Source organism: Camelus dromedarius, chromosome 15 (genome assembly GCF_036321535.1).
Source record: "Camelus dromedarius isolate mCamDro1 chromosome 15, mCamDro1.pat, whole genome shotgun sequence".
Classification (NCBI taxonomy): domain Eukaryota; kingdom Metazoa; phylum Chordata; class Mammalia; order Artiodactyla; family Camelidae; genus Camelus; species Camelus dromedarius.
This window is the reverse complement of record NC_087450.1, coordinates 12,512,964-12,534,221: the sequence shown is the minus strand read 5'-3', so window position 1 is coordinate 12,534,221 and position 21,258 is coordinate 12,512,964. Positions and strand designations below refer to the sequence as shown.

At 35.0% G+C, this 21,258-nt stretch overlaps 1 protein-coding gene across 5 annotated transcripts in view; it reads left to right on the top strand.

Annotated features, from left to right (window-relative positions):
- ZNF638 (zinc finger protein 638) overlaps positions 1-20,988 on the top strand; it is a 107,576-nt gene extending 86,588 nt beyond the window's left edge. For 2 of the 5 annotated variants that reach the window (XM_031467235.2, XM_031467242.2), the window contains exons 18-29: positions 457-498; positions 989-1,123; positions 2,725-2,850; positions 5,770-5,807; positions 10,104-11,325; positions 11,934-11,999; positions 13,902-14,856; positions 15,677-15,781; positions 17,096-17,284; positions 18,160-18,261; positions 19,010-19,128; positions 20,668-20,988. In XM_031467235.2, the coding sequence (XP_031323095.2) occupies positions 457-498; positions 989-1,123; positions 2,725-2,850; positions 5,770-5,807; positions 10,104-11,325; positions 11,934-11,999; positions 13,902-14,856; positions 15,677-15,781; positions 17,096-17,284; positions 18,160-18,261; positions 19,010-19,128; positions 20,668-20,733 (3,165 nt within the window). In that variant the 3' untranslated portion in view covers positions 20,734-20,988. Of the gene's footprint in view, positions 1-456; positions 499-988; positions 1,124-2,724; positions 2,851-5,769; positions 5,808-10,103; positions 11,326-11,933; positions 12,000-13,901; positions 14,857-15,676; positions 15,782-17,095; positions 17,285-18,159; positions 18,262-19,009; positions 19,129-20,402; positions 20,530-20,667 lie in introns of all 5 variants that reach the window. The other 3 variants (XM_031467236.2, XM_031467239.2, XM_031467241.2) reach the window with 3 other exon arrangements.
- The last annotated feature ends 270 nt before the right edge of the window (positions 20,989-21,258 follow it).

Below are 21,258 nucleotides of genomic sequence, written 5' to 3'. Positions count from 1 at the left end.
CTTGGCTTCTTTATAATTAGCACCAAATCACTGTACACTTAAAACCCTGTGATGTTTTTACCAGCCTACATTTTTGCTCTTCCTCATCCCCTATTTTACTTAGTAAACTTTTTGTTTTATAATTTGAATTCTCTTACTGTCTGCTAAGTTAAATCTCCTTTTCCTTGTATATGAATTTGAGTGTTCTCTCCTAAATGGTACCTATGACCTTATTAGTCTTTAAATGTACTTATGGGACTAGGAAGAATTAAGGTCCACGGGTCGGGTGGGACTTAGATAACTTGTTTAGGAAGAGGGAGAGATTTTGGAAGAAACGGAACTTTTGCTTATTTCTCACTTTATGAAATAGTTCTTAATGCTTTTTAATATAGGTTATTTTACTATAAATTTTGACTAATTAAATTTATAAATGAGAAAGAGCTTATACCTTCAGTCTTCTTCTATTTGCCTTTCTAGGAAGCTGTATTTACAACTTTGATTAGAGAAAATGACCCAGAGGTGAGTTTTGCACTTAAATGCTTGTGTACACTTGTTTAATTGATAGAAACTGATTATTTTATTTTCACCTCTTAAGAATTAAGGAAAATCTTAGCACTAATTGTAAAATATTGAGGTGATGGAGATGTCACATGAGTCTTCTCTTGGTAAAAATAAGAAAGGGTAAAGAAGTCCTAATGTGAAATATTTTCTAGATACTGGAGCCATATTAACTGGCTTGGGTAAATACTGAGTATATTAAGTGTTTTGGGTGAATATTACATTGATAGAAGAAAGATTATACTTTCTTTTTGGTATGTTGTTTCACTGATTCTCAAATCTAAAACTGAGACCTCACTGTCTTTACCCATATAATCATTTTCTTACTCTTGGGAGAGGACATCACTTGACCTCTGAAAAATTACATTATTGTTAATCTGTGTTTTACAGTTTGATACTTCAGCTTTGTTTCTCTTTTTCTGTGCTGTCTCTTAAAAAAAAAAAACTATAGGCAAATGTAGATAAAATTTACGATCGATTTGTACATCTTGATAACTTACCAGAAGATGGACTTCAGTGTGTACTTTGTGTTGGACTCCAGTTTGGAAAAGTGGATCACCACATACACATGAGTAATAAAAACAAGGTAAAAAGATCCCTCCTATTTCAGCTGTATATTCTGTAGGGAACATGTATGTACTGAACCATGTATTCTTATGGTCTGCAACTTTGAATTCAGCTTCTGAACTGAAGCATCTGTAAACATTAATCAGTGTCTTAGAATTATGATAAACCAGCATATTTTCTCCTGCGCTGTGATTGGAAGGAAGAGATGCTCTCTCTGTCTCTCCCCCCTCTCAGAACTCCTAGTTTTAAAAGGAAATAAAACTTGCACAAGGGAATATGTGCAAAGAACATCATCTTATGGGGAAGTTTAGACTTGAGCTCATCTAGCCTTTATTACCTTTGTAACCTTGGCTAAGTTGGTTTACAGTTTTAATTTTTATTTGTAAAACCAGGTATTTTCTAAAGTCCCTTCCAGCCGTAAAACACAGAGATTAGTGTTATATGGAAAGAAGTAGAAAATGATCATTCCTTACTTCGTGATTGGCTTCTTTCCTTAAAAGAAATTGTTATCCTCTTTACATTTACTATGCCCTCTGTCTTTTCTGTTTAATTCAGATGTGTCCATTAAAATCATATTTTCTTTATTATTTTATAATTAGGTCAACCATATATTACCTAGAATGGTAGATAGGGTTTTATAGCAAAATTGGCAGTGTTTGCTTTTATAGCAAAGTTGACGGTGCTTCATAAAAGATGTCTAATTGACCAAAAAGTAGATACTTATTTCTTTGATGTACTGAGTGATACATGGAGCATGTTTGGTACTTCAGAAACAGTGTGACCTAAGATGGAAGGGAAATGACAGATGGCATAAAGAATTCAGAACTTGTACTTTAGATGGTTTTAATCCCATCTTTAAAAATATATACTGTTTTTTTTCAGTTTTGCCTTGACTTTGCAACATTTAAAAAATATTTTCTCTTGTTTACTTTGAAATGAGGACTAACCTTACTTTTTTGTAATCACATGTTTTGAAGTGTGGAAGAAAAAATATTTTTAAAAACTAAATTTTTTATTGTGGTAAAGTATGCATAACAAAACTTACCATTTTAACAATGTTTAAGTTTTAAGTTCAGTGGCATTAAGTAGATTCACAGTGTTATACAGCCATCACCACTATCCATCTCCAGAACTTTTTCATTTTCGCGAACTGAAACTCCCTGTCCATTAAACAGTAACTCCCCATCCCCCTTTTTCCTGGCAACCACCATTCTTCGTTCAACTTTCTGTCTCTATGAATTTGACTACTTTAGGTACCTCATATAAGTGGAATCCTACAATTTTTGTCCTTTTGTGTTTGGCTTATTTCACTTAGCATAATTTCTTCTAACATGTGTTGTAGCATCTATCAGAATTTCGTTCCTTTTGAGGTTGAATGATATTCCATTGTATGCGTATGCCACATATCCACTCATCTGCTGATTGACACTTCAGTTGCTTCTAACATTTGGCTGTGTGAACAATACTGGTATGAACGTAGGTGTACAAATAACTGTTTTGAGTCCTGGCTTTCAGTTCTTTTGGGTACATACCGAAAAAATAAAATTGCTGGATAATATGGTAATTCTGCTTTTAATTTTGTAAGGAACTATTAACTATACTTTTTTGTTTACTCCAAAGGCAATTCTTCAGTTAGATAGTCCTGAAGCTGCTCAATCAATGTACAGCTTTCTGAAACAAAATCCACAGAACATAGGTGACCATGTATTGACCTGCACATTGTCTCCAAAGATGGATTCATTGAAGGTAAGATTATTTTGTATCAATTTTTGTGCTTTTAGAAAATGAAAAAAGCTTAAAGGTCATTCTCCCAAAAGTAGAAGATATACTCAGAAGGTAATTTGGAGAATTATTCTTGGTCAGTAGTCAACTGGTTCTGAGTTTGGATACACTTGGTTTTAAAATTTTATTTTGCAATCACTATTCTAATTTTCATGGTTTATGGAGTAGTACAAATTTGTCTAAATGTGAATAAATTGAGGTAATTTTGGAAAATGTAGTATATTCATTGTTACTTACTATGGACATATGTGCAGAGTGATTCCATGTATATAGTATGATAATCTCCAGACTGCAGAATCTACAGGGTCCATTTTGATTTCCTTCTGATAGAAAGTTCATTTATTTGTTTAAATTATTATAAACTCTGTTCTTGTATAAGAAACAAGATGTTAGATTCTTGGCTTGCATAGTGATAATCTATGAAAACTATAAATAGTCTGCCTATGGAAGAATTAAATTCAAACTCAGATGTTTTCTCTTTCTAATAGTTTTATTGTATCTCAGTGAAAAGTAAATAGGGAGGTAAATAAAGCCTTATCTTTGGTGTCTGCATGTTTTTTCTTAATCTGCCAAAAATCTTGTGCTAGCTCAAAAAAAATAATTCCACCATCTAAATCCAAATTAAAGTACATTTAAGTAAATGCACCATGGTAGGTACTGACTTAAGCACAAATTTGAATGGCTTGTTTAACCTGATTTCAGAAAAAAATTTTAAAGTTTTTAGCATTTTTTTCCTCAACAGAACCTGTAGTTTAAAAATTTTGTGGGTTTGATACATGTTTCAGGTTATTACTTTCAACTGTGTTCAGAATTAGAATAAACTCTGGCTATACAGAAATTTTCTTCCAGAAATATGGTCCCAAGGTCCCGAGTAGACTTAATGAAACAAGTGGAAATTATATGAAACCTCTGCCTGAATTAATGCTTTGCTTCCCAGGTCCTTACTCAGCCTTATTCTGACTCAGCTCATTAAGTTGGAGAGCACAATTGACTTATTATAGAAGACTTATTAGCTCCACTACTGATAAGAGAGCCTCCTAATCTTGAGCATGACACATAGTGTCCATTATATCCATTCAACAAATCATAAGTCGAGGCAAGTAGACTAATTTCAAGATACTGCAATGGTCTATATGAAAAGGAGTGAAAGCCTAAGCTAGACTATGAAATGGAAATAAATTCTGCCCCCACATTTTTTAATAACAGTTTTAAATTTACCATGTTCATAATGAATTAGCATCCTGTGTTACCCTCTCTTTAACACCCTCCCCCCATTTTTGTTAACCTGTAGTGTTACTTCCACAGGTAGTACATTACAGCCTTTAATTCTATAACTATAGTAACCTTGCATACAAAGCATGAAGGCTTAATTCTAAGTGCCGAAAACCAATACCTGCATTTTTGATACCTTGACTGAAATATTTAATGAGTGCGTAAGGAAAATAATGAAAGAGTAAAGAAATAGGTGTCAGTAACTTGCACACGCAGAAGTGTCTTACATTCAGTCATTTTTCAAAATGATGCTGTGTTTTTGTTTTCTTCAGTATTTGAATTATGGCTTTCCTGTATAGTTTAGTTTTTTGTTGTTCTTGAGAGGGAAAAAGAAGACTGTCTTCATGTTACTCGGTTATATAACTTAATTACTGTTTGTTGAATAGAATCTACTCTCCTTTTCAGAGCTGTTCTTCTGACACCCTGTTTAAATTTATGGCCATTTGCTTCATAAGCACCTATATACCTTTGATTTTTTGTTTATTGCTCTTCTGAGTTACTTCTGTTATTCCTTGGACTCTGTCTCCTACTCTCTTAGATTACTTTTCTGTTTGCTAGAAGACGCTGTCAGATAATTTTTTCAGAAAGTATGTGTGGACGGTAACCTTTCTGATTTCCTTGCATATTTGGAAATAACTATTTTGTTCTTACGTATTTCATTGATAGTATGTCTGGGTGGAGAATTCCATGCTCAGGTTGTTCTTCCTTTTATTTTGTTTTTCTTAACCAATGTTAAGGAGAAGGCTGATTCCAGCCATACCTTTTTTATGTATTCTATTTTTTTCTCTCTGAAAGCTTTTAGCATTTATTTATTAATTCATTAAACAGTTACCTAATTCCTTCTCTATGCCAGCACTGTTTTAGACTTCAGAAAACATTGGTAAACAGAGGAGTCAGTGTCCCAGTCCTCAAAGAGCTTCTATTTTAGTGGAGGAGACAGACTATAAATAGATTAAGATATATGTATGTGTGTATACACATATTTAAAAGGATTATTGTTAAATTTTGTCCAGCACTTTTACATGTTTGGAGTAGAAAACTTTTTCTTTTAAGGCCTTTAATAAAAATATTTTGGAGGGAGGAGGTAATTAGGCTTATTTTATTTTTAGAGGAGGTACTGGGGATTGAACACAGGACCTTTTGCATGCCAAGCTTGCGCTCTACCACTTGAGCTATACCCTCACCCCCCGAGTAGAAAACTTTTTAAGTCAGCTGGTCTCCCTTATAAAAAAGTCTTTCAAAATAATAATTGCATGAAAAAGATGTTGATAGTTCAGGTTAGTTGTTTTTATTCTTAGCAAAAGCTGGTATTTCTGGGCTTTTAAAGTTAAAAAGTTTCTTATTTATATCATCATTATGGAAACTCATTTTTCTCATTAATTGCTGTGTGTCATTCTGTCTAATCTTACTTAGTGCTCTTTATCTAAAAATGAGAAAAAATTCTAGAGTCTGATAGTTATGTGGACACTGAAAACTAGCTGTTTTGAGATATTTTAAGGTGTGGTTTTGTTTTCTTAGCTTAGATTTTAAGAACTGAAAATACTGCGTTAATGGGTTAAATATTTAAATCCTGTAGAATAGCCTCTTACAAAATGTGGAATTATATTACAGGCTGAAGCTGAGAAAGACCCAGAACTAGGAAAAGAAAGGTATGTTGTTTTAAGTTTGCTAACATTTTCTATAGTATATAGTTAATTACTGAATTTTATTTCTATACTTCATCGTAATCATTCACTTATAACAAAAAGTTTTTATCTTTCATGATCATTTTGTATGTATGAGTGTTATGAAGGTGTTTTTGGTTTGGTTTTGTTTTGGGAGGTTTTTTTGGTTCTGTTTGACCTAAGGCTTAAATGTTTGTTGTTTGGGGTCTGTTTTAATTATTTAGGGATTTTCTTTTAAGGAAAAGTGAATGTATAAACACAATTTGAATTAAATATATAAATTTGACTTCTTTATGACGTGTTTTGCTAAGACTTTTGAACAGCTCAATTCTGTTACCACTATATTCATAGATTTTTCTATTCCAGAATAGTTAGGTACAGTAGTAAATTTTTAATATTTTTATGTAATCCTTTTAAATTTCACTGACTTTTAAAACCAAAAAGATAATAATTACTATGTATTTCAGTGTAAAACAAAATAATATGTACACTGCTTTATATTTTCAGAGGATGAAAGCTTGTTCTTCAGAATCTACAGTAACTAAACTAGTAACTCATAGTCTTGCTTTCAAGACAGACACAAACACACACCCCTCTTCTTAGTCACTTTCTCATCCTGATGAACTCCACCCTTATCACCACCTTCGTCCCACCAATCAATAACCTCCCTTTTACTGCTTGTTGTTGGGAATCACTGACTGATAATTCTTTCTTCTTTTATACTAGGTGATTTACCCTTATTTCTTAGTCAGTGTAATAAGAGCTTATCAGTTTGAAAGTGTTTAAATACAGAAAGTTTAATTATTTTATTTGATGCACTGCCTAATTATAAGATGCTTAAAAAATAAGAAGTCTTATGGATTTTTCTTCTCAGTGATTAATTTTTATACAATGAAACTTTAAAATGATAAAGATGATTATGAGTACATTAAAAGTATATTGGTAACTTTAAGCAATAGGTTTTTGCTGTATGTGTTTGCATAGCAAGTTTTTAAGTTGCACGTCATCATACCAACTATATTTACACACCTGCAAAGTAATACCAGCAGCAGTGCTTGGTAGAAAAGCCCACAGAGGGCTGAGAAGGTAGCAGTGCCACGTGTAGTACTATGAATAGACCTACAGTTTGGCCACAAGTAACTCTGGCTGGTAAGTAAGTAGGCTCTTCCAAAAGTCCATTTTGTATAGTTTCTTTGACAGTTTCTTTTATATCTGAGAGAATGGTTATTGTCTCTGTATTGGTCATTTTCTCTCTCATTGTTTTGACTTCTCTTTTATTTTAAAACCAGGTATGTCTTAATGAATTTACAGATAGTTGTCTAATCTTATAAAATTAATTTTTAAAATTCTAGCACTAATCATTTCTTAATTCCCGCTTTGCAGTCAGTTTTTTCTGACTTGTATGACATTAGAGAAAAAATACATTGGATGTGGCCAAAAACTTCACGTTTCTTTATTGGAGTAAACTGATTCTGGGAAAATGCTGGTGGTTGTTGTGTCTTTTGTTTTTGTTTTAAGGGCTTGCGGGTGCTAATTCATCATGAATATGATCCTATTGCTTATAATTAATGTAAAGTATTTATTTCCTTTTTAAAGAAATCTCACATGGATATATTAATAACTTAATAAAATTCTACATTTTGCCTGTTCTCTCACCACCCCCCCAAGTGAATGTTATTTATTTATTATGTGATTAAGGCTCCAAATATGGATGCAAGATGAAATGTTCACCACTTCATTAACAATGTTGGGAAGTACTCAGTGGCCCTCTGAAATAAATACTAATCTTCAGTGTTGTTAAGTCTCAGTCGAAAGTTTCTCGGAAAGTGTATGGTATGACGCTAACCTTTGTTCTCATGGCCAGCTTTTATTGTGTACATTCTCTGAAGATTTTGAAACCTTGGTGTTATGGAGGGATGGGAGTAGGACAGGAGGGTGGGAAACTAGGTATCTGTATCCTGAATCTAGCCCTCCTGCAATCCTTTTTAGGGCCATTTCCCAGAATATGATTGTGTTTTCTTTGATCTTTTAGAAGACTTTTTTTTTTTAACTCTGGTATTAATTTTGTTTATTTGACATCTCAAACTGACTTTCCAAGCTTACTTGATGAACACTGAAACTTTTTACTATGTTAGCCAGAATACTAGATATTAATTTTTAGAAAATTAATCCTATGAAGAAAGCACTTGGCAATTTTAAAAGATTGACACAAGAACAAATATGGAATTAAGCCATTTTTCAAAATAGGTTTGTGCTCTCTGTTTGAAGTATGGAACTTGCACAGTGATTCATTTTTTATAAAAGATAATAGCTTTTTAAATTTATTGACAAGATATAAATAGGTAAAGGGGAAGGACTTGCTATACCCTAGAGCCAGGAATCAAAATCTCCATTGTTACCCTTCTAGCCCAGTAAACTGGTGTTTTTGTTATAGCCCTAATTTGTAAAGCCTTTAGGGTTAATGTCCTCTTATGTAATGAGGCAGGAATTTAAATTCAGTCTTCATTATTGGAAATGAGTCTTGTAACCTAAAAATGAAAGATTATTTTTTGAGAAAAAATATTTACATAACTGCTGTAACTGAACATCACAACTTTTCCTTATCTTTGTCATATTTGTACTTGGCAACAAGTTTTATTTTGACTTGTCTTAAGAATTTGGAACATTGGAAATTAGTCTTTGTTATTTTTGAATATAAGGGATGTGAATTATTTCAAATAAAAAAGCTTAAAACCCTTTCATCATACAAAGGGTAGCTTATACAAATGAATAGAATACACGTTGATTAAGGTCTGTGATTACTGACTTTTTAACTTAAATAAATTCCTCAGATTTTTTGGCCTTAACTTTTCTTCAAAAGATATTTCTTTGATCTCTTAGAAAAGTTTTCTCCTTTGGAAGTTTAAACTTAACGATCTTTTGTGGAGGGAAGAATGGTTTATTGGCTCATATGATTGGACCCTGATGTGGTAGTGCTTACTTCTTCCAAACTTCTGAAATATTATTAACATCTCAAGATACAAATAAACGTCATCTTACATTAACCTGAGAGTATATGGCCACCCTGTGAGAAGCGTATCAAAGGGGATGTCTCATCCCCTCCTTCCTTAAAAAGTAGGGGGAAAAGTCAATACTGAGATACTGATATGGCATGATCACTTTCTGGTGTCTTTTTCCAACCTGCTGCTATTCTGATGTACTTAAGTGAATGTATCTCTTAAACTTTAATTTGTGTTGATAGCGTGCTGAACATTGTCTTCAGAAGCTAAGAAGCTAAGATTTTCCTTAATACTCTTCAAGAAAACCGCTGATGTATGGAGCATTAATATCAAAACAGTTTATCCTCTCTGTGTCAGTGAAAATAGTTGAACCACATACTTTTAAAAATGTTGGATTTCGGAGGACCATGGTGAAATGAGATCAATCGCATGTACTTGCCGTGTATTTTCTGCATTTCTTCTGAATAATTTTACTTAAAATCTTAAGTTATGTATTGTAATCTTAAATTATTCTCTGTAACTGGAAAGATTTCTTTTAACATATTTCTTCTAATAATATACCCAAAGGCACATATTTTATAATAAGACTACGTGTTTATGTTAAGGTGATTCTATTCGCTTTGCCTCTAACTTTAAATCTCCAAAAGTGTATTTAAAAGATATTTCCAAAGAAAGTTTTCTTTTAAGTATTACTAATAAATACAGTTCTTGGGAAATTAAAAACAAATCTGTTACACATCCAAAAAAAAGAAGTGGTTAGAGTCTGGCCTGTCATTTTCTGTTTATCTTCCTTTTAGGTAAGGCTCATTTACAAAATTTAGAATTTTAATCCGTAGATCATTAGTTTCATTGTAGAACCATAAACATATTATTTCAGCTACAACTGTTGGGATAATGAGACCTAATGATTTGATATGTCTCAAGTTCACATACGGTCTTCTGATGTCAGAGGCAAACTTGACACAGAAGGAAAAAAATTGGCTGTAACTTACATGAGTGAAAGGATCATATCATATTGCCATTATTTCCTTTTAACTAAAAAGAAATCTTCAGTGCAGTGGAGGATCTCTTTAAAATTTTACACTGTTTATATATTTACATCAAAACTTAACCATTTTTAATGCTGATTGGCTGGATTTCCCAATGCTTATTGCTAATGCATCAGGAAGTCTTAACAATTAGCATTGACAGGATTATTTATGATGGTTGATTCTCATCATAGTTTGATTTTTGTTTGTGTTTTTTGTTTGTGTTCTTTTTGTTTGTTTTTAAATACTTTTAGCCCTGACTTGAAAAACAGTCCAGTTGATGAAAGTGAGGTGCAAACAGCAGCTGATAGTCTCTCTGTTAAACCTAGTGAGGTTGAAGAAGAATCTGTTCCCAACATTCAAATAGGAACTTCTATACAGCAGGAAGAGCCTTGTGAGGAAGAACCTGAAAAAGCACTGTGTGACTCTGACTTTGTTATTGAAACGTTGGAAGTTGAAACCCACGGAGAGGAGGTCAAAGTGGAAATTCCTCTTGTAGCATCCACTCCAGGCAGTATTGACTTATTCACTGACAATGTAGAGGAGTCTGTTTTAAATCAACAGGTGTATACCAGTGACTTTGAGAAGGAAGAGGCAGAAATTATTAACCCTGAAACAGAATTATCAACATCTGATAGTGTATTTATAGAAGAAGGGAACATCAAAGGAATTCTAGAAGACTCGCCATGTGAAGCAGAAGATTTCTTTTCTGGGATTACACAGTCTATGATAGAAGCTGTAGCTGAAGTAGACAAACATGAAACTGTTTCAGAAATAATACCATCTACTTGTGTTGTGGCCTTAGTACCGGGAATTTCCACTGGGGATGAGCAGGCAGTGAGCACAAAGGGAATTTCTGAAAAAAGTAACATGGATGAAAAGGAGGAGAATGAATTAAATACCAAGGAAACCAGAATGGATCTGCAAATGGGAATAGAGAAGGCTGAGAAGAATGATGATAGGATGGTTGCAGAGAAGTTGGAAAAGATTGTGGCTACAATAAAAGAAAAGCCTGCAGAAAATTCAGTGACCAAAGTATGCCCAAATAAAGGAGTGGGTCAGGCCAATAAGCCTGATGAAACTAGTAAAATCAGTATGCTGGCTGCATCAAATGCATCTAGCAGTAAATCAAGCATCAAGGCTGGTATGATCTCTCCAAAGGCAAAAGCTACGGCCTCAAAATCTGAAAATCAGAAAAGTTTTCTAAAATCTGTACTCAGAGATCAAATAAATGCAGAAAAGAAACTTTCAGCCAAGGAATTGGGTCTGCTTAAACCTACAAGTGCCAGGTCAGGCTTGGCTGAAAACAGCAGTAAATTGAAACCCACTCAGAGCGGTGTTACCAGAGGAGGCAGTGGAAGGATCTCAGCCCTGCAAGGCAAGGATTCTAAACTGGATTACAGGGATATTACAAAACAATCTCAGGAAACAGAGGCTAAACCTTCCGTCATGAAACGGGATGACAGCAACAATAAGGTGAGGCGGGTAGGAAGAGCGGCCCAGAGTATCCTTGAAGTGATTAGCTCTCTGCTGTAGCTAAGGAGTAGGAGATGTAGTCTTGTTTTATGCTTTCACCTCCTCACTCCCTTCACCCCCAAGCTCCCATTTCCCTTTCTTAAATGATTCCTTTGATTTAAACCAATAGACACTTAGAATAATAAGCTCAAGTTTGTAATTTATTAACAGGTTTGAAAGCATTGTTTGGATAAAATGTGGTCAGAAATACAACTGTGTTTAAAAAGTCTGCAGTGAATCTCCTAAGGTGATTTAGCGCTCTGCTTCTGAATGGGAAACCGGTTTTCTCTTTTAAATTGAAGCTTCCTGTATCAGCTTACTGACTGCCCAACTTAGACATTGTGCCTATAGGGAAGAAAAGATCAGTAAAACTGAATTTGACTACAACTTATGGAGATGATGCCTGTACTGTTAACTGATTGTTGACTTAGCTTGGTATACCTGTTAAATATTTGTATAAATGAACGTGTTTGGATACTGTTTGCTGTTTGAATTCTTTTTTGTTTTAAAGAACATTAATAACCTCTTTATAAATTCTGTTTTTCTGTATTTCTTATTTAATATTTCAGACTTCGACTGGGCAAAACACTAAGAATCCTAAAAGCACCACTGGTAGAAGTTCCAAATCCAAAGAGGTAAGAAATAGGCCACTCATATTAACCCATCTAGTCCATCACTCCATGAAAGAGTTCATCTACTGTGTAACTTGTGTCTTTCCTGCAATGACTAGTTTGATAACAAGAGACAGGAATGAGAAATTTACCTTTGACCTCCATCACCAGTTCTTTATCTGACCTTGAGCTAAGTTAAATAGTTTGTGTTCTTGGTGGAGGGCAAAAAGTTACACAGGGGTGGAAAGGGAATTAGAGTAGGAAGACACCTCCAGTCTTGTATCGATAGGAGTTCGTTATAAATGCATCTGTGTAAAGGAGACTGGTGTTTAACTGGAGTCCTCTCCATTTTGTGGTCCTTTGGGTATAGCTTAGTTTAACCCACTGGATGGGCTCTAAGATTTACTTTCTTGGTACTGGCCTCTACTGCCAAATAAACATAGAACAGTTTATATTTGATTGTTTGGTATTTTAGGTTTCCATCATTCATAGGATATTTTTTCAGTTACTGTATTTTTTCCCTTGGTAGGGAATAAATTAAGGCCGATTTTGTTGGGGCAAGGAGAAATGTCAGTAGTTTAAGAAGCAGAAATAAGGATTGTGGTTCGTTCCATGGCTTAATAAATTGATAGTACAATTGCTTACAGATTTCTCCCTCCACCCCAAAATTACAGAGTATATATTCTGATATCATTATTATATTTGCTAGTAATTGACCATTGATAGCATACTAAATGTGTAGGAGGGCTGCCAGGAATTTATTTTCTTTAGTATTGGCACCATATTTCAAATTACAGATACTGTTTTTTTTCAGGTGCAGTTCTATTTGGCTTTAATAATTTTTCCATATAACTTTCTCACAAAAAAAAAAAACCTCATATAGGCATACCTCACAGATACTACAGGAAGATGCAGCTGCACATCTAGCACAAGCTCTAGTCACTGTGGATGAAGTACTTCCAGACCACCATAGTAAAGGGAATATTGCAATAAATGCAAGTCACTTGAATTGTTTTGGTTTCCCAGTGCATATAAAAATGTTTATACTATACTGTACTCTAATAAGTGTGCAGTAGCGTTATGTCTTCAAAAACAATGTACATACCTTCATTAAAAAATACCTTATTGCTGAAAAATGCCAACCATCATCTGAGCCTTTATTGAGTCGTGATCTTTTTGCAGTAGTAACATTGAAGATCGCTGACCAGAGATCACCACAACAAATAAAATAATATTAAAGGTTTGAAATATTGTGAGAATTACCAAAATGTACAGAGACATGAAGTTAGCAAATGCTGTTGGGAAAATGGCGCCAGTAGACTTGCTCATTGCAAAGTTATCACAAGTCTTCAATTTGTAAAAAATGTATTATCTGTGAAGTGCAATAGAACAAGATATGCCTGTACTTAGTATTGCATATCTTAAAATACGTATTATATAAATTTTTTTGTGTATATATATAAATTGATCAATGGAATAATCTAGTTAGCTACTAACTTTCTAGTTGCCTTTGAGGTGCTTTTAATAGTCCACAGTCTCCAAAACACTTGCTAGATATTATTTAACATATGGAACAGTAAATTCTTTACATTATATTAATTGTTTGATAAATGCTTTAAATATAGTATTTTTGTGCATCATGTTTCAAAACTTGTACATCATTTAGGAAATAGCTGTAATCTTACTGAAATTAAGTAAAGGTGGAATTAGATTGATATCATTAGGATTTTACCTTCTGTGTTATTTTGTAGATTTATTTGTAGGGCTTTAAAAAATATAACTAATATTAGTTTTAGGAAACGTGTCTACACTGAAATTCTCACAAATGATATTGCACATTTATTGAGACTGTTTGGAACCTGGCCAGTTGTCAGTAGTTGTTCACAATTCTGCGTTTTGTTTTGTTTTTCTTAACTTTTCCAACAGGAACATTTATTTCCATTTAATTTGGATGAATTTGTTACTGTGGATGAGGTTAGAGAAGAAGTGAATCCTTTTCAAGCCAGACAGAATCCACTAAAAGGAAAAAGGAAAGAAGCTCTCAAAAATACCCCCTCCTCTGAACTTAACTTAAAGAAGAAGAAGGGGAAAATCTCTGCTCCTCGCATGGTTGAGGGAGAATTATCTTTTGTGACACTGGATGAGATCGGGGAAGAGGAAGATGCAGCTGCACCTCTAGCACAAGCTCTGGTCACTGTGGATGAAGTAATTGATGAAGAAGAAATAACTATGGAAGAAATGGTAAAAAATTCAAATTCACTTCTTACATTAGACGAGTTAATTGATCAAGATGATTGCATTTCCCACAGTGAAGCTAAAGATGTCACTGTACTGTCTGTGGCTGAAGAACAAGATCTTCTCAAACAGGAACGCTTGGTGACTGTGGATGAAATCGGAGAAGTAGAAGAACTACCGTTAAATGAGTCCACAGACATAAGTTTTGGCACTTTAGGTACTAAAGGAGATGAGGGAAATACTGGGAGGGATTCCATTGGGTTCATTTCTTCTCAAATGCCTGAAGACCCTTCCACTTTAGTTACTGTAGATGAGATCCAGGATGACAGCAGTGACCTGCATTTAGTGACTTTAGATGAAGTAACTGAGGAGGATGAAGACTCTCTGGCAGATTTTAACAACCTTAAAGAAGAGCTTAATTTTGTTACTGTTGATGAAGTTGGAGAGGAGGAGGATGGAGACAGCGATTTAAAAGTGGAGCTAGCACAAAGCAGAAGTGACCATCCCACCGAAAAAAGAGGGGATAGAAAAAAGAGATCTGTGGACACAAAGAAGACAAAACTTGAAGCTTTGTCCCAAGTGGGCCCAGTAAATGAGAGTATTATGGAAGAAGATCTGAAAACCATGATTGAAAGACACTTAGCAGGTAGATGCCTAAAAGTGGTAGTTTTTGTTTTATGGGAGGACTACATTTAAAATTTTTTAAGTATATGTTGCAGCCATTACTAATAATTTCACTGTTTTGACATAAGAAGCCGACAGGTTTACAGCCAAATGGTATTTTCCAAATAAATGTGTTCAAGTTTCACAAATTTCTTTTAGTTCAGAAGCAGACATTACCCCCAAGGTACTATATATACCTTAAGAAAAATTGATGAAACCAGAAAGCAAACTGGAGTGCCCATTAGAATTGGAATGAAAATTGTATGTTTGTATTTTTGGGAAAGCATAGCTTTTGATAAATAGAAGGATGTTTATATCAGACTGCCTCCTAGCTTTTGCTTAGACTTAGGATTTAGAAAAATTTGTGAAGGTACCATTTCACTTTTAAGTAATATTTTGATGGTATAGAATAACAGGTCAGCTCACTCAGTACTTTAGGGAGATCAAAATAATTTTCAATACAAAAATCTTGAAAGATTTAACCAAACTAAGAATAAAAAATACTAGTAGGTCCCACAGTCTTGTGGAATAAAATAAAAAATATGTGTAGGATCATTGAAGAAAGCAGGTAGGAAGGTGTAATTTTGATCAAGATAAATGGGAAGATAAAAGGAAAATGCTTAGATTAATGCTGGATGTTTAAAAATAAAATCCTATTTTAACCTAGAAATAAGTTTCCTTCCCAAATTTGAGTAATATCTATCTTGTTTGCAGGAAAAAAAAAGTTAAACTTGTTGTTCAGAATTAAAAGCAATTTAAATTCTGTTACTGTGGCAATAAAGGAGACTTTCTCTTTTTTAAAGCTAAAGTGCCAACCAAGAGAGTTAGAATTGGGAAAACACCACCATCAGAAAAAGCTGTTATGGCAGAACCAGTGAAAGGTGAAGAGGCCTTCCAAATTAGTGAAGGTAAAGCAGGATTGATAGAAGTGAGGTGGTTAAAGTTCCAAAGATCTACCATTTAAGAAGAAGAATAGAAAAACAGTGAACTGGGCAGAGGGAGGAGTGAGGGGGTGGGGGAAGGCAGCCTTACAATGACTAGATCTGGATGAAGATTTTTGTCTTTGTAACTCACAGAGATAATGGAACACAATGGAGTGGGATAATAAAGACAGTCCTGTTATAATAGAATGTGACAAATATGTGGAAATGATCCACAATAGGTTATTCTGACCGTATTGCAGCATCAAGTAGAAACCACGTATTAACTAGCTCTTATTTGTGGACCAGATCCCTTGCTTTCTGGATGCTGCCAAGCAACCTGCCAATGAATTAAATAAGATGTCTTAATAACATTAATACGATTTATGTTGAAACAAATAGGGAACAGTGTCTAGTGAGGGAGAATACTCCAGTTACCTACCAAGCATTTGTCATTGTGTCCATTATATTCATAGCAAAATGCTAAAAAAAAAGGTAAAAAAAAGAAAAGCACACAGGTCCAGATCTCGAGTTTATTGATTCAGAGAGGTAAAGCAAAAAGTCAATTACTGGTATGATTTAAACAGCACTATAAGGATGTCCCCTGTGTCATTCTCTTTGTAGCACCCTCGTTGCCCTCTTGCTTTTGTATCTTATCTTCTATAAGAAAAAACTACCAGCTGTGATTCAGTTCATTGAGTCTGATCTCAGCTGGGTCCTCAGTGCTGCTCCACTATTTAGGCCTCCTTCCTTTCCCATTTCCTAACCAGGTGTAATAAAAACCTGAAACCCTTCTGTTTGTTGTCAGATTGGATTTACTGAGTTTTTTTCTTCTTAATTTAGTCTTATTTGACTTCTCTGCATCATTTGTTGCTATTGATCCCATACTCTTTCTTGCTCTCTGCCTTGGTTGGCCAAGTGGGTATTCTTCCTTTTTCTGTTCTTTTCTATTACTTTCTCCTTGATACCAAGCCATACCTAGTGGTTTTACTAACTGATAAATGCTTTTAACATGATTTCATGAGGGTTCTCCCCCTCCACCAGAATTTCTGTTGTGACAGGGCAACTTCAGCTACCAGCTTGCTTAGAACTGCCTCACTTCCATGGAAGAATAGAGAGAGGATTGTTTCTTTACTGCTTTTATAACCATGTATTTTCATTAGTGGACAATATGTTTGACAAAAGAACCTAGCTTAAGAAAAAGTCATTTTTTAAACGATTTTTAACTTAAAATTTTTGTTTTAATCTATTAAACTTATTATGTAATTATATATAATATATTATTATTGTTGTTGTTGCTAGATAAAGGTGCCTTTGGAGTGGCAAGAGAAAATGTGTTTGAGAAAGATTATTACTCTGGTGAGGGAATAAATTTTTGTAGCAAGAGACCAGAGGCTGTTTTAACCATCAAGTCAAGAAAAGGAAGAGACAGCTTTTTTAATCGACCATCTTTGGGCTTGGTGACTGATAAATTCGAGGAAAAAGAGAAGAGTAAATAATGATTTCATCGTTTGTAGCCATCCCCTCACATCTGGTTGGTAACGAGTAGCCTAATTGCATGGGGAAAGCACTGAACTTGAAGTCGCAAGTCTGCCACTTACTCAGTATGCAATCTTGGACAGATCAGTCTTTACAACTCTCTTGGTTTTGTTCTCTCCGTCTGTGAAGAAATAGGGCTAATAATGACTTGACCTGTGTATCTCACACAAGATAAAAGCTAAATGAATGGCATATATGGGAAAGGGATTTGTCAAGTACCGTACAACAGTTAGGTATTTCAGCTACTGAGGGCAACCGGAATTGCTCGAAACTAGTTTTTGTTTTGTCTTCCTCTCATCTATTATGCAGTCTGCTAATAGCACTGAGTGCCTCTTAGATGTTAATTCGCTTTGCTGGGCTTGAATGTTTGTAAGTCACTTGTGAGTCTGTCTAACAAGGGTCTTAGTCCATCAGTTTAGGCTCAGTTTTTCTTGACTAGATGGTCTTCAGTACAGGGCGTCAGCATTACTGTCTGCTCTTGTCCTTTTCCCCTTAATCCACACTCTTCCCCCAACCCAGCACTTTGCATACATGTGTTAACTTGCCAGTAACATAGAATTTGAACTTCTTCTGTTACGCTTTAAATTTTTTCTGGAACTATGTATAAATAAAATATGCTATAAGCTTTAGTCCCATATCCTTAAATACATGTAATAAGATTGAACAGATTTACCCATTTATTCCTTTCATAAAGAATCTTGAAAGAGTAGTCAGATGGGATTAACCAAGAAAGATTTACTTAGAGAGATGATTATCTGTGTTAGTTGCACAAAGTAAGTACGTCTATTTTGAATAACTTTCTTTCTTGAAAAATTTAATGACTTTAGTTGATGAAGAATCTGAATTAAAGGATTCAGAACCAGAACGAAAACGCAAGAAGATTGAGGACGACTCTTTAGGGAAATCAGTGGCATCTGATGTCCCTGAAGGTAAAGTACAAATGACATTTTTTCCTTATCCATGTGAAATAATCAGTGTTCTGTTGTTTAGATGAGTAATGGGACAACCTTGCTTAGAAGATTATTTTAAGGTGGAAATTAGCACATTGGCATTTCTGAGAACAGTTTATTGAGCTGTGTTTTTACCTAGCAAAGATATTTTTATTGCACTCTTGAAGTCTGGGGTGTGTCTCTTCTTGTATTCCTCGTGCTTTCTTTGCTACTCTGGTAAAAATTGAGTTCTCCTTGCCTAGGCAGGCATTTCCAGTTGAGTAGAATGTGCTAAAAAAGCTCAGCTGGTAAACTGTTCATGGCCAGCTGAGCTAAGGGGCACCTTGTTTGTTTACCCAGTATATTCTTCAAGCAGACTGTTGCCTGTCATTCTGCGTCTTCTTCCTGTTTTTTTTTTTTTTAAACAGTAGATTCCTAAGAGGTTTATTTCAAAAACTATTAGGTTCTTTCCTGATGAATTGCTATTTTGAAGAAATTCCATGACATTCTTGGAGGCACTGGAATATTACAGAATTTGTTAAAAAAAATAAAGACCTCGGTTTTGTGATTAAAGGCTTAATTGTCCTTGATCCCTAGATATACAGCAGTATATGTTATGTATGTATATAAGTATATACTGTGCTTAGTATGTTTATCATGTTTAAATAAATTGATTAACACAGTTGTAGATAAATTATTATTCATTCTTTCCCTCCCTCTTCCCCCTCTCTCTCCCCCTGTCTTCTAGATTTAGACTTCCTTGTACCGAAGGCTGGATTCTTCTGTCCAATTTGTTCCCTCTTCTACTCAGGTGAAAAAGCAATGACAAATCACTGCAAGAGTACACGTCATAAGCAAAATACAGAGGTAAATTTTTTTATTCTCTACTCCTCATAAAACCTTTAAGTGGTCGTATTATAGCCAAAGTACTGATGTCTCCACCCAAAACGTGGATTCCTTCCCTCTGGGAGAACTTTGTAAGGTTTGTGCCAGGATGTTTCTCTTGAGTTCAGAGTCCCGTTCATGTCCTTCACTGTACCTTGCCAGTGACTTCTAGTTTTTATTCCTTTTCCTCTGGCAGCATTTGCCAGAGTAGATGCTGCACATCACTAGTCCCATGTGATATCATCAAAATGTGGAAAACTGTGTATTCTGATGCCCTCTTGCAGAGTCATAGACATAGCATATGTAAGTTTCTGAATTGTCTGACCAAAGAATCCACTAAACTTTAACCCATTTCCTAAACTGACTCAGTCACACCCCTCACTCTGCCCCCTCCCCTTTTAGTTATACATCACTTCGGGAAGCATTTAGAGTAGAACTGTAGAAAGTCACCATTAGCCATAATTGAAACAATGGCTCTGGTTCCTCCTGCATGTTTGAGAGTTGCTTTCTATGTCCTCTGTTTGTGGCACAGACACTCATCTAACATTTATTGAGCTGTTTCTTGCTAGAAGCTTATTCAGTCCCCCCCCCCCCCCATCAACTTTATGAGGTAGGTGTATCGTTCCAATTTTAAAGATGAGGAAACAGGCTTAAAGAGTATCTAAACGCAAGTATCTAACCGCAAGGTCACACGGCCGAGCTGTGGCAGATTGAGGATTTGCGTGTCTGGGTCGTTCTAGGCTCGTGTTCAACCGCCGTGCTGTGCTACTTGTGCTCTTGAGTTTATGGCGTCATTTTTCCATTTGAAATCTTCCACTGGCTTCGCATTACACTTGGAATAATATCCAGACTTCTTATTGTGGGTCTGTAAGGCCCTGCATGATTTGATTCTCTTCGACTTCTCTGATCTCAGTTTTTTATTGCTTGCTGTTTTCCAGCTTTTCTGGCTCTCTTTGTTTTATTTTTCATACAAGAAAGGCCCCTTTGCTGCCTTCGCGCCTTGATACCGCTCTTCCTTTGCCCTGTCTCAGACCCCCTTGGATAGCTGATTTTTCCTCATCTTTTAGATCTAGGCTCAAATAATAGCTTCCCAGAAAGGCCTTTGCCTAAGAAAGACCTAGCTTAAGGTAGAGCTCTCCTCCCACCCCCAAAAAGGGTCAGTCTCATTTGCTTTACTGTATTTCTTCCCTTGATAATGCTTACCACCACCCGTATTATCTTGTTTGTTTATTTTTTTGTTTTTCTTCCCCCACTAGAATGTAAGCTCCGTGAGGTAAAGGGCCTTACCTATCTTGTTGACCACTGAGTCCCCAAGCATCAAGCATAATGCCTAGTATATCATAAATATCAGATGATTCATGAATGGAAGGAAGGAATGTTAATGTAAGGCACTGTGTTTCTAATCTTTATTTTGTAGGATCAAAGCGCTTTTAAATTGTAAATGAAATATATTAGATATGTTTGTATACACAGCAAAGCAACATCTAATAAATATTTTATATTATGAATTGCTTTTAACAGAAGTTCATGGCCAAGCAAAGGAAGGAAAAGGAGCAGAATGAGGCTGAAGAAAGAAGCTCTAGGTGATTGGGGGAAAGGGGAAAGAACTCATTAGAAATTCGTTTAGGGTCCAGTTGATTTGTGTATTTTTGTTATCACTTAATTTGTAATTTTTGTTTCAGAAGCAAATATTCATGTTGTACAAATTTCTGATTGCCCTTGATGTAGAGAGACTGATGGGGAAAGTATGATGGGTTTGATTTTTATATCAAATCATCAGGCATGGAGAAATATCTTTTAGAAGTGTTAAATAAATGTTCCTACTGTATATTTAAAATACAAGCTTGTGTTTGTGACTGATTTATTAAGGATTTGCCTGCCTCTGATTGCAGACAGGCTTCTTGCAACCACTGTGGCTCGGGATATTTGGATTTTCTTCGTGTATTACTGGAAGTCACAGACATGACCGTGTTTGCCTTTGTTTCAGCCATCCTTGTACAGGTCATAGACTTCTTAAAACTCTCAGTTTTTCTGGATAAAATTAGATTATGGCGTGTTTGGCCCAGGTAGGTTTGAGTAAAACTTTGCTTGATTTTTTTAATGGGTTAGGAA